The following is a 14,229-nucleotide window of genomic DNA, read 5'->3' as shown; positions in this document are numbered from 1 at the left end:
CTTCAGACTTTGTGATGAAACCATACACACACACTTTTTAGAGAGAACTAAAAAAATAGTAAAACTTCAGTCTCTTATTTGTTAGAGAGCAAAATTTGGTGCATAGGATGTTAAGACTGAAAAGATTTCCAGCGTCTACGCTGAAATAGTTAAGGAGGAACAACTGGGCAAAAGTTGACAAATCTGGGCATGCCTTCAGCATGCACTGAAAATGCAAAATGCAGTTCTGACCTGGCGCTATACCTAGCTCCCAAATAATTTCCTATGACATTCATTTTTATGGGTTTTCCTAGAAACCACCCTGCAGTAACTTCCTGTGGCTTCTACAGCAGAATGATACCAAAAAATAGCTTATAATGGACCTACAGAGATCATCTACTGAAACCTCTTGCCCACAGGAAAATAGGGACAGGTTCATCAGAGTCTCGTCCAGTAAAGTTGTAACAAGAACTAACACATTTTACCACCTCTCAGGAAAATCTGCTCCGTTGCCTAAACAGTATTTTTGTGAGAAGCTCTTCCTTAGATCTTATCTTTTTCATATATCAATAAAGGATTGTAAAAGAGTTCTTTAGTTTCCAGAAACAACACCATCTCTCTTCACAAGTTTTTTGCTTCGCTGAAGTTCTGGATGGGGATTTACTGGCACCTACTTTGGTACCTCCAAATGCACCATCTGAGACAAGTGTGTGCAACTTAAAAATAGAAGAGTCTGATACTACCTCTCTTCTAAGTGGTTACAGAACACGTTTGATTTATTTACCAGCTGAATGCCTGGAGCATGTCCAATGTGCCTATTAGAAAAAATGGTGCTGCTAATTTTGCTCTCTTGAAATGATGTGTGTTGATTTACCTCCCACTTGTGCAGTTTTGCTGTAGCTGGCAGACAGGGGCCCATTCATACCACTTCCATATTCCCCTTTAAAGTACCGATACAGGAGGATTTTCCTTAAAGTGTTGCCCTTTAAGAGAAAGATAAAAATAGAAGAAATGAGAGTTGTGGCCAATTTCCTTTGTTTGAAAAGCAAGTTGTTTAACACAGATACATAATTTAGTAGGTCTTTCCATTATAATTAGTAAGCACACAAACAGGAAAGTTTTCCAGAAAACAGGTATCTAACGGTCTTGTCTAACAAATCCCAGGGGAAAAATTCTAAAATACTTCTAAAAACTTTTTTTGAAGTTTGTTTTAAACTTATTGATTATAAATAAAACACCTCCACTTCAGTAATTCTGACTGGCTATCTGTGAGATGGGTATATTGAAACAAGCTCCACAAATAGCCAGGTCTCTGCAGTCAGTGTGTCTGTGCCCTACCCTGCCATGGCAGCATTTTCTTCCTATTTTCTGCAGCTGAGTAGTACCACTCCCTTTTCTCTGATCTCAGATAATCCAGCTGATCATCTGAAAGAAGCCACATCACATAAAATATTAAAACAGAGATATGACATTTGATAGAACAGCTTAAAAAGCATTCTCTGTATTGCCTTGTTCCTTGACTTCCAAAACCACAACCAGTCAAAATTTGCATGCAGCTCTCTGAAGATCTTCCCTTTCATTTTACTTATGTTCTGCAACACAAGACATGCTGGATTGAGAGTTGGGGGTACCAATTACTTGGCATTTTTATTTTGCCTTCAGTCTCCACAGAACACCTGCAGCCAACACTCAGCTTGACAGAGACAGAAGGTGGCACAACAACTGTAGGCATGTGTAACCTCAGATTTCATAAAGAGGAATAAGTAAGGTCTCCAATGCTCAACACAGAAGGGGGAAAATGGTCACTTCAAGCATTTGGCATTAAAATTGAACATTTTTCCCCCTACTTTTACTAAACTGCTGGTTTTAACAAAAGAAATTCTAAAAAATATATGCAATAGAAGCATTCTCAGCACTCAGCAGCTTGCCAGTGCCTGCACATTAGTGCAAGTCAAGTTTTTAATCAAAACATCTTTGTGGCTGCCACAGACAGCAGGGAAGCAAGTCCCAGGCACTCCCACACTCCCACTTCCCTGTTAACATGGCAATATTTCCAGTGGCTACCACACACCACAGAGGGGCTTCACTGCTTCATGGGCCTTGAAGACAATGGCCATGTCCATCTGAAAAAAGTGCCAAAATACAGGACTTTGTGTGCTGCCTGACAATACCAACCAGCCCTTCTTTCCTAGTTCTCCCATTTTGATGTTTTCATTTGATAATAGTCTGTACAGAATTCCCTCATACAGTCAAGGAAAGTACAAGGCCTACAGTAAAATATCAAAAGCTATAAATACAATAGCTGCAAGAAAAATAAGAAGCATCACCTACAGGGAGTTTACTGGGTGGATTTTCCAGGTGAGATTAATCCAGTGTGCTCTGCACTACAGAGCAAGGCAAAGGACCAGAAGTCGCTGAGGACCTCACACAGAGACAGATTCCTTCCCAGCCTGGTTGTGATGGGGTTTAACCTGGAGTGGCACAGTAATGGACAAGGTACAATAACTAAGCTCACAGGCAATTTTAAGATGGGTAAGAGCACCAGCTCCTCCTGCTCAACATCCCATCTTTAGCTGGGACCAAATTCCAGCATCTCACAGCAAAGCGAACCTTATTTTCCTCATCTCCTGAAGAAGAAAAACCTATTAGTGATGGGAAAAGAGTTCCCACCAGAACTGATTACCATGGACTGAGAAGAAGGGGCTAAAGCCCCTTTTCAATCTTTCCCAGGCATATATATCATAGTATCATAAAACAGGATCACACAAATAGGATCACAGAGCAGAAACCCTTCCCAAGCCCCAACTAAGACCCAATCCAGAACGGGCACTGTCTCAAGACATGATCTTTTCAACAGAAAGGCTGGCATTTGCCATAGCACTTGACTAACCACTCAGCTTGAGTCAACCTCCTCAACTGGCAACCTCTGCAGTCTGTTGATGACTAATGGTACATTATATAAACAGTCACAGAGCAGTCATGGGAAGAGGCACCAAAAGCCATCTATATATAGTTAAGAATACTACCTGTGGTCACAAGCTTTATTGTTCAACCAAAACAGCCCTTATTTTATCAAGAAGAAGGTTTAAAACGATAAAATAGCTTTTGACTAATAAACGGAGTGATTTAGTACCGGGATCTGAATATCTCAAAGCATGTAACTACCAGCACATCTCATATCTTCCTCCTGCCTTGTTACCTTCAAATACACCAGAGGATATGAAGATGTTTCTCCAGCTGGCTACAGAAAAGGGAGTCCTGCTCCACCCATATCCAAACTAAGGACCAGATTTCATTTCTTCTTCCAAGAAGTCTTAATTATTAGGATTCCTGCTCTCTCTCAACCTCCCATGAATCCAGACAATAGTTATAGTTCCCAGAAGCCAAAGTGTCAAGAGTCAAGGATGCTGTGTTTGAAAAGCAGAAATGTGGTGGAACCTCTGCTTTGCCTGACAGCTGTGTCAGAAATGCACCCCCAGGCTCAACCCACATATTTACAAACTCAGGATCTTCATCTCCTCTGCGATGACCTCAGGCAGCCATATGACTTCCACGAGTCTTGTGAAATGAGCTGCCACTACAAAGAGCAGAAGAGCACAGCCACACGAACTGGGGCTGAGAAATGCACAGAGAAACGCCCAAGGAAAGTATCAGAAACGCCCGTCACCTCCAGCATGTGACTGTGAGGCACCATCCTAGAAAAAGCTGGAAAGGCCCTGCTTCCAGAAAAAGTGCTGATCCTGCTGCCATAGGTGTGTGGGAATGCTTTTATGGGAATGCCAGCAAACACAGTCAAGAACAGCCCCATCACACGGACGAGACCGGCCGCTGCCAGGACAAGCCAGACAGCCACGCCATTGATGTCCTTGGGAATGGATTCCTAACTTAGCACAGCCACAAAATTAATACTGCCCAAAAGCAAACAATCACAGCAGCAGCATGAATAAGCAGTTTGCTGCAGCTACTACTGACACTTGTGGCACTAAATCAGAGGCCAAAAATAAAAGCACACTAGGCAGCGCAGTGCTATCTTCCCCGATTACGTTTCTATATGATGCAGAAGGCCTGGCCTTCCAAGCTGAATCTCTCCCCTGCTGGCTACAATACACTTTCTTTTATACCTCTTATTAGGGTATGGAAGTGACATGTAAACATCACTCAGCTGACTGCAGCCCTTCCATAATGGCTAGAACATTGTATAGCTTTGGAAAAAACACAATGAAACATAACAGTCTTATTGTTGCTGATGAATACCACTGCATTGTCCCTAACAAAAGCTAGGATAGAGACTGAGGATGCAAGAAAGCAACAACTAGATATTGTTGTTGCAGTTTTAAATAGCTGGGGATTGACAGGAAAAAGTTTCCAATAGGGAATAATTATTCTAGTAGGAACATGTAGACACAAACAAATTCTATTTTCTCAGTCCTTATTTCATTACATTCGTTGGTCTTTAAACTTGATTTAAATATCTTAATACAATGGTTTATTCACTTGCCCTCTCTGAGCCTGCAAAAGGCTAGCTCCACATGTGGATGTGCCAGGAAGCAATGGCTGAGAGAGCTTTAGATAAGGCTTATCATGGATACCTGCATCAGCATCAGCTCTCTCTATTACACCACCAAAACTTATCTGTCCTGCCTTATATAGCTCTGCACACTTCTTAAGGAGTGGGGATTGTACATATGACATTCCGGAGGCTGAACTAGAGGGTCTGGTGATCTTTTCTGGTTCTTAATCTGTATTAAATTAATGAAGTGGAAATGCTCAGATTATCAATGATTACACGGAAAAGGCAGCTACATCCAACCAGTATTTCTGTGATACAGTGGATGATGTATCACATGCATGTAATTAATGCTTATATTTCAGCATTAATCCAGGAAGAGGTGTGAAAACTAGGCTTATTAAATCTTCACATTTGAATAACTTGCAGCCAAGTATAAAAGAGGAGCTGTTGGGGATCTCTGGTGTACTAATACAGGTTTTCAGAAAGTTCAGAAGAGACACAAAATCCCAGAGAACTGTGAGACATCTCACATGCAATGATACTTTTCCAAATGTTCCAGAGAGTATTTCTTACACTTTCTAATGATATCCAGCCCCCTGCCATGAGTTTGATGTCAGTTCTGGGAGTGGCAAAGGCATAGCTGATTTTGCATTCCATTAACACAAAATTAAAGGAAGCTATTATATATTGATGGCAGTTTGAATGTTGGCATCATGTTGCAATAATTGCCTCGATACAGGTTTGCCAAAACAGACCTTCTGAAACTTCTGAAGATTATCTTCTGCTTTTGCTAATAATGAAAATATTATTCTGGTAAAGTTCGATAAACTGTTCAATGTGACACAATCCTGTAAGGCAAAATTTTTGATTAAGTAAGCCCAGAAGGATAGCTATCAAGTGGCTTAACAACTTGGTGACTGACAGAATTCCATGTGCAATTCAAAGCAAAAAATGTATGGGCTTCTAATGGGTAAACTCATGAAGTATGTATTGTCTGCCTCATTCGGGGTTTTTCTTAATGAAATTAAAACATACAGAAAATAATTACTAATTGTATTTGGAAAGGACACACACACAAAAAAGGGGATAAAGTCAAGTCACTGCTAACAATTTAGGCATCGTTTATTAAACTGACTAGAAGTAAACAATATGAGTGTCATTATGTCCAAACCTCTGTATGTCTTATTAACAATAAAATACAGAACACGCCAAAAAAATGGAGGATTCTGGTCAAGGAAGTCATGAATTTGGGCAAGAATGAAAAGCCTAGGAGAAAAATCAGTGCAATGACAACTCCCCAAATCCCACAGTTCTGCAAAGAGTAAAAAGAGCTGTTATGTGGAATATGTGAGACTCTCTCACTTATTCACATGCACATTACTGCAGCAATACCACATCACAAGCTGGTGTCCACAGTTCAAGAATGCTGACAAATTGGATCAGGTTTGGAGAAGCTCCATGAGAGTGATTAGAGAATAAAACAAGTCTTTTCGTCAGAAATTCAAGGCATTCAATCTACTGCATTTATCACTCTAAGCATGAACTCTGTTTCTGACTATCTGTGTAAGAAATCTGATATAATGGATGACTTCAGTCTAAAGATAAAAGGTGCAAGACATACTGGTGAGAAGCTGAAAATGGAGAAATTCAGCTAGAAAAGAGGTAGAGGCAGTTGGGTTATTCAGTTTGTGGGTTATGAATTTTATTTTTATTTTATATAACAGTAGTGGCATTTAGCTATTGGAACAGCTTAAGAAGAGGTGTGATAGTCTGTACTGCTGGCAGTTACTAAACCACGACTAGGTGGCTTCTCAGACAGAAACTATTTGAAGCTCTTGTGGTCTACATTAGGAGAACAAGCTGGGTGACAAAAATGTCATCTCACATAATCTATGAAGACATCATGCTACTTTTTCCTGTAGTAAATATAGATGAGGTTAGAAGTCTGGCTTTCTATGAAGACTGTTTAAAAGAAACCTACTTGTACATGTTTCTTGTCATTATTTATAAATGAAATTTCTATTCTACTTAGTCTGAGTGCCCATTTAAGGATGATTTTTTTCGTTGTTGCTTTTGTTGTTGTTGCTTTTCACCCATTTTGTTCCCGTATTTCTCTTGGAGACAAAACATGGTGGGAGAAGGAGTTTTGTACAAGTGGTTTCTGTGAAGATACCACACGTGGTTTTATAAGCCTTTAAATTATGATTCAACCTGCTCTTGAAATGCAAAATGGCACAGAAATCTCCCTGTCTCCAAAAGGGATCAGCTGAGGCCACGGCTACCACACGCATGGTGTTGCACAAGCACGGGCTTGGAAGACAGCCCCGAAATCTTGACTCCTATTATGTCCACAAAGTGGAAAATTTCTGTTTTTATGATGCCAGCAACTTCCAGGGGGGCTCACGAACTGGGGTAAGTTGTTTGTTTTGGGGAGTTGTTTGTTTGTTTTTACACAGAGTGAGCTTTTTCTTGGTTTTGATCTTTTTGCAACAAGATGTTTTCATAGGCAACTGATAGTTGAAAGTGATATGTTTTCACCAATAAAATATGACACCCAACAGCACAGTTATTTGCACGCTGGGGAGTTTATTCACACCAGGGGAAAAAAGCACTTTCAAATATGAAGTTGGGTCCAGCTGGTGTCCAGTTCTGCTTCCACTAAAATCAACAGGAGATTTGCCAGTAATTTAAGTAGGAGAAGGTGCAGATATGCACTTTGCCAGGCAAAAGCGTTTTATCCAAGTCTAAAAAGAAAAAAACAACCCAAAATATGCACCAGACTTCATGACACAGTTCTCTTAGGAGAGCAGAGCTGGCCACCCACACCTCTCAGCTGTCTCTCATTAAGCAGAGACACCCCACATTTAAAATGTGCCATTGTTCAATCCTACACAAAACTGGGAGGAATCCCACTTGTCTCAATACAAATTTCCTGCATCACAAATACTAACTGATAAACTTGAGACTGTAACTAATGCAGAGATGCATTAACAGGTTCAGATAAAAAAAAAAAACAAAAACAAGCATGACTTTCTTTAAAACCAAATGACAGTTGTTCTGAAAAGGAGTACATTTTTTAAGCAGTCTTTTAATTCTTTTTTCCCTTGCAGTTCAGGTTCCATAGAAAGCTGGAAGCCTAAGTGCCAAACTATTGCAAAACAACTGCTCTTGCCAGTCCATTTTTAATATGGATAGGGAAAAGAACACTGGACACATCACAAAAAAACTCACAGGTTTTGCCTGATAACTGTCCAATTTTGCACCCTGAAGAAACTCAGGAAATGGTCATATTAAGAGAAAGATTTTTTTGGCAGCAACTCTAAAAAGTGTCTCCACTAGGAATACAGCAAGAGAGAAAAATTGGGTTACTGAAAACCACAGCATTTGGACATTTAGACTTAGACTGAGAAGAAAATACTTTGAAAAACACAGTTTGATTTTGTAATTATATGATTTTTCTATTGGGCCATAAAGTATTAGTAGCTGCTGAATGGGAGTTTTTTGTCCAAGTATCAGACCTCTAGATATGTATATATGCATTTATACAGAGAGAGAACAAGTCTTTACTGTGAGCAAATATTATTGTTTATATCTGTCACGTGTGCATATAAACTGTGCACTTACAAACCAGGTCATATTTGCACCTCTGTAATTTTTCCTTTCAGACTTCCTCCAGTACAAGACAAAGCACTGGGATACACAATAACTCAAGTTCTCCACCACAGAAGGAAAACAATGTAAGATTTGATCACGATTATTTAGAAGCATTTATGAGTGCACCATCAATAACAGACTGTAGGAAAAGACCAGATCTGAGAAGAACAATTTTGAAAGACTAAAATTATCTGTTATGCTGCAGGGGGTAAACTTTCAAAGTGATGCACAGGGAGATATGCACACAAATCCTATTATTTTTTTAACAGGATTTCTGTGTGGAACTCCTCATGCTCTGCAAGAAGAAAAAAAATTACCTCTAAGTGCCCTAATGTGAATATTTACCAAAACAGACACTTAATTTCCAGATGCATACTTATGAGCACTACTGTGCTTTGACATTTTACAAGCAATTTGTAACAGACAGCAATGGAAAGTAATAGAAGTGGACAAACACCAATTTCACTACATTTTTCTCTTTTGCCATGTTGCTGTTACATTGAACTTTAAAGCCAGAGCATTACCAGATACCTGATTTACTAGGTAAGGGATTCTCTGCAGATGCAGTGCCTGCCCTGGTTTGGATCAGATACAGCACAGTCTTCACCTACTGGCTCAGAGCTTTCAAATTAGCTCAGGAGGCACTTCTCTATTTCAGTTTTCTGCTCATTCTCACCTGGCACCTGTTCCACTGATTTCTTGACTTCTTCCTTGTCTATTAGTGAAGATTACAAAATCACAGAATGATATCCTGGTTTGGGTTGAAAGGGACCTTAAAGGTCACTCAGTCCCACCCCTACCATGGGCAGGGACACCTTCCCCTATCCCAGTTTGCTCCAAGCCCCATCCAACCTGGCCTTGGACACTGCCAGGGATGGGGCAGCCACAGCTGCTCTGGGTAATCTGTGCCAGGGCCTCAGCACCCTCACAGGGAACAATTTCTTCCATATACCCAATCTAAACCTGCTCTCTGTCAGTGTGAAGCCATTCTCCCTTGTCCTGTCACTCCAGGTCCCTGCAAAGAGTCTCTCTCCATCTTTCCTGTGGGTTCCTTTCAGGCACTGCAAGGCCACAGTGAGGTCACCCTGAAGACTAAGGATGACACTTCAGAAATTAAGAATTTATACTTAAGTCGCTGCTTACCTTTAAAGGAACCTATGCACTCCCTAAACCAGGTTATCAGAATTATTTTGCAATCCAGGTTATAGGCTTCTGGAAATTTTTCTTTGGATTTGACATGAGTTGTGGGTAGCACTAATATAATACTAAATGAATACTTCTCATTGGTTCTTAATGGTTTCTAGTTTTCCATGTACATGATATTAAATCATGTCCTGTGTCACTTTCTCCAACCAACAGAAATGTTCACAGTTAATATGAATTATTCAGATAGAAGTGCTCTATATGTCTATATTACTTTTTTTAAAAAGCAGTAAGAAAAGAAACTAATTCTCAGCATTCTTGCCAAATAGTCAAAGGTCTTATGAATTGTCTCAAAACAATCCCAAGACCACATCAAAACAAACCATTTTTTCCTGCAGTGCCACTCACCTCTGAACACCACTACAATCAACACACAGAACTGCCAGATTCTGTCTTTCCATGATTTAAAGATGTGCTTTGGACAATGATCAGCAACCCTGTATCCAGAGTGCCCTGAGAGCCAGCCTGACAAAATGATCAACACACCTGATGCTTCTGGGAAACGCCTTTTGCATTCTTAGATGGAAACAGATACCAAATTGTTGCTGATTTCTTATATTTCAAGCATTAAGGGGGAATAAAAAAACAAGTGTGTATATGTGTTTGTGCCAGTCTCCAAATATACTTGTGGCTAGTGCAGAGGAAAACAGCTGGTCAAAATATATTCCAGCAGCTTCCATCCATGCAACAGAACAGGAACAGCGAAAGGGAACCAACCTTGCAGAGGTTCAGGGCAGCAGAAATATTTAGTGTTATCAGTGGTGTGTGGAAACATTGTCTTAACATCCACCTTGCTGGAAAACCAGCACAAATCAGCCTCAAAAACATAATGTGGGTGTGGTAAGGATACAGCAGGAGATACAGCTGCTACGTGTAGTGGTAGCAGATTGAATAGATTTCCAGTAAACTTGATCAGGTCAACTCTCCCAACTGTATAATCCTTTTCAAGATGATATAGGATGATAACTGGCACCTGAAGTCCAGCACCTAAAATTTTCTTCTTGTATGAGAATTCTAGTCTACATTAAAAAAAAACAAAGTCCAGAACAAAACCAATGACCCCATCACTACGCTAATTTCTGCTGCTCCTCATCCTAGGAATAGAACTTAAGAGATGTGAAACCTATGTGGCCAGAGCCAGAGAGCCAGGAAAAATATAAAAGAAAAAGAAAAAAGTAAGAAAAAAACAAACCAAAACAAAACCCTAAAATATGTGGATGGGGTTTTGATTGTTAGAAATCAAACCAAAGTAGTTTCATCACTTCGAGGAGCCTGACTCATGACTTTGATTGTCAGAGGTGGCAAATATCAAATAAATATTAAGCAATCTCCTCTGGTAAATTTGTTGATTTTTGTAAGATCCGTGCTGCTGACTCTAAGCAAGGACATAGTTGCTGACACTTGGCTGTCACCACAAGGAGCCACATCTCTTCCTCAAACACCAGATCCACGCCCAAGCAGCTAAGAAACAATGGCAATACAGGATCAGGAGGTAAAGCTGCACCAGAAGGAAAGTCCCCCTTGATAAAGGATGAGAACTGGACCATCTTGTGACTGAAACAACATTATTCACCACCTGAGCTCTTGTTCCTGCCCTGGCAAAGGCTGTGCTGCCACAGAGAACAGCTGGGCTCTACCATATCCCTGGTGCTGAGCTCCTCAGGAGGCTGGAAGAAAAGCCTTTGGTAGGTTTATTCCTCAGCAATGAGGAACCAGGTCCTGGCTCAGACCCCATTCATGTCACTGCTAAGTGAGCAGGCTAAGCACCTCTCCAGGCTCATTCAGGGATTATCCTGGATTTCACCCACTGATTCACAAACCTGTAGTGACTTGGTGATGGAGCTGGTCTTTCCTGGCATATCTGAAGTTTTTACAACAGAGCTTCTCTTCCAAACAACAGACAGACATTCTGATTTTTGAAGGCTACTTTTGCTAGGAAAAACCTCACTTTCTCCAAAGCAGTTCACAATCCTCCCTTTTAAATTAGAGGCCAATATTAGCTTTTCACTCTTGGAGTCTAAAATTTCATCAGTTCAAACAAATAAATCAAATAACATCATTTGAAGACTGCCATGGAAATAATTCTGACTTTGTGCAGCACTGCAGCAGAAGGTTCATAAACTATTTCTATTAGCCAAAGTTACTGCATGAAACTGAGACGTTGTATTAAGAGAGCAGCATTTTGTTTTTAATAACTGTCAGAGATATATTGGCTGTCACACCAGATCCCAATAGTTTTTTAGCTGTCCTCTTATTGCAGGAGCAGCAACAATTTCTAAATGCCAGATTTCCCAAGATCAGGAAAAAGTTATCTTCTGTGTTAAACTGAAAAAAATCCAAAAACAATAACATTGAAACCACTCCATAAATGATTGAAAAAATGACGAAAATTTACTTGAAATTAAATCAGCTGTTCAAAGGTACAGACAAAGGGGAGATGAAGTCACATTTTCATGAGCTTGTCTCAGCTCTTCAAATTCCCACTACTAAAAGACAAATTCATGTTTATATAAAATTTAATATGCAAGCTGTTCACCCATAATATTAAATTGCCCCTTTAATATTTGCTAAAATTGTGGAGTTATTTATGTCCCAGATAAGACTGCAACACATGTGCATTAGTTATTTCATCATACCAGATTTTAGCATATATTTATTATGAAGCTGTTGCCATTATAATGCCTAAGTGTCTATTGCTTCCAAGGAGAAATATATTATCACTGGAATGTTCCTACATGCACAGCATGTAGTTATGGAAATACAATGTCATAGGCTTCTTTAGAGGTGTTATGTACAGCACACATTGACTGGGAGCCGGCAGGAAATTTGCTCTGGAAGTCCTGTAACAGCAATTTTTTCTCTCCTGTGTTTCAAGGGTGCTGATATTCCCAGTCCTGACATCTCTCTGATAAATGCCACACAACGTCCCAACATCAGGGCTCAACAGCATTATGAAAACCAAGGAGAATTTTACAGTTCCAGTAACTGGGAATTAAACTGCACAGGCATGGCACCAAGTCAGTGCTTTTAGTGTACACAAAACAAAACCCACCAACAGTTTTAGGGACTACAGAACAGACTGCTTAGGCTATTCTGATTATTGGTATAATCCTGTGTTCTGAATGCAGCAAAAAACCTTGTGAAAACATGGAGCAGGGTGAGAAATGATACAGACAAAATTAGTGCTCAAAGTTGGATCAGTGACACAGTATCTGAGTCCTGTGTTTTCAACAGGTTGCCATTTCCTAAAAGGCTCAGAGAAGTCCTGGGAGCACACAAAGGTATGGAATTACACATTGAGACTGCTCACCTCAGAAAAGACACAGCAAAATCACAGCAAAGCTTTAATGGGGTGGAGATGGGGAGGTTGGGAATTCCTGTTTCTTCTCCCACCCAAAAAGTGGCCCCCAATGGAATGTGAAGAGGGTAAATGAAAAAGTGATAAAGAAGTAATTGTCAGCTCGCACATAATTAGATGGCCATGGGAAGTCACCAAGGCCAAGAATTCATCAAGACTCAGAAGAGGATCTGGGCATTTCTATAGACAACAAGTAAAACCAGTTACAATAGCAAATGTTAAAAAAACAACTATGGGAAAGAAGACAAAATCTCTTGCTTTAGAGGCCACAGATTTATGATCTGACTGTTAAGGATTATCCCAAGATTTCAGGAAGAATAGAAAACTCGAAGTCTGCCTGATTGGGGGTTCTTAGACCTTCTGAAGCATCTGGTGATGGCCACACAGCAAGAAACTCTTAATCCTCTGGTCTGACCCTCTTTAGCAATCCACATGTGCTTAAAAGAGAACATGAAGTGCACCAAGTCTACTTGTATTGGATCCAAAAAACAGTGCAACCATAGTAGATTCAAGAGGAAAGTGGTTTTCATGAAATCTCTGAGGAGGAGACATGGAGAGCACTACAGTGACCCAAAATACCAGCTGGAACCCTGACTCCAACAAGCTAAACACAGAACTGCCGTTGCAAGAAAACACATTATCAAAATCTTAATGTGAGAAAGATCTGCATTTCATCTATCTGATAAATATCCTTAGCAAAATAACTACTGGTTTATACAAAAAACGATGGTAGAAACACTTCAGCTTTTCAACAAAAGGCAGCTTCTGCCTTTTGACATTCTGCTGGTGTGGACCAGGGGACACACACTCATTTGCTCAGCCAGGTGACTCCAAATTCTCTCTCTCACTCCCACAGAAGACTCTTCTGGTTTTTACTAACGAAGTCCAAAGTACCTTATCCTCTAAAGCACTAAAGAATGTCTCTACATGGCAGTGACAGCCACAGAGTCAGCCTTCTCAGCTCTGATGACAGCCTGTGAACACCAGATCCCTCATTTAGCCCTGAATAACACTGACCAGAATGTCACCATTATTTAGTTCTGTTAATTAATTACCACTGTGCAAAGGCTTTGTTACATAAATTGGTTTCCTATACATATTAGTGCCTTTCTGTCTCCCTGTGGGTCCACTTGATGATGAAGTGGCTTTTTGACTGCAAAAAGGACTGAGTGCCACCCAATGCCTCCACCTACATACTTAATGTCCCTCTGTGGCCTAAAACTCCTCATAAGTAGAAGAAAGCATTAGCATTCTAACTGTGACACCATGAGCTGCTGAGCCTCAGCCAGAAGCTTGACAGATTTATATAGTGACAAAGGAATGATGCAGTAGACCAGGAGAGGGTCTGGATTTTGTCTCTCCTGCTTTCCTGTCCTCCATCTTTATTCTTCCTCCTTTTCCCCTCTGAATTTGCTTTTTTCCTCCCTACCCTGGCTGTTCCAAGGACACATTATAATCCATGTGACACTTGATTTGTAGCTTTTGCCCCTCAGTTACTCTGGCAATCCTGCCTCTTGTTTAACAA

General features: G+C 40.3%; 1 protein-coding gene across 2 annotated transcripts in view; it reads right to left on the bottom strand.

Annotated features, from left to right (window-relative positions):
- The window catches only part of ITPR2 (inositol 1,4,5-trisphosphate receptor type 2), a 246,663-nt gene that overhangs the window by 76,957 nt on the left and 155,477 nt on the right, over positions 1-14,229 (bottom strand). For both annotated transcript variants that reach the window (XM_072923748.1, XM_030263492.4), the window contains one exon: positions 854-962. In XM_072923748.1, coding sequence (XP_072779849.1) covers positions 854-962 — 109 coding nt within the window. The remainder of the gene's footprint in view (positions 1-853; positions 963-14,229) is intronic.

Source organism: Taeniopygia guttata, chromosome 1A (genome assembly GCF_048771995.1).
Source record: "Taeniopygia guttata chromosome 1A, bTaeGut7.mat, whole genome shotgun sequence".
NCBI lineage: Eukaryota > Metazoa > Chordata > Aves > Passeriformes > Estrildidae > Taeniopygia > Taeniopygia guttata.
The sequence above is the reverse complement of the archived record's forward strand: the minus strand, read 5'-3'. Positions and strand labels throughout refer to the sequence as shown.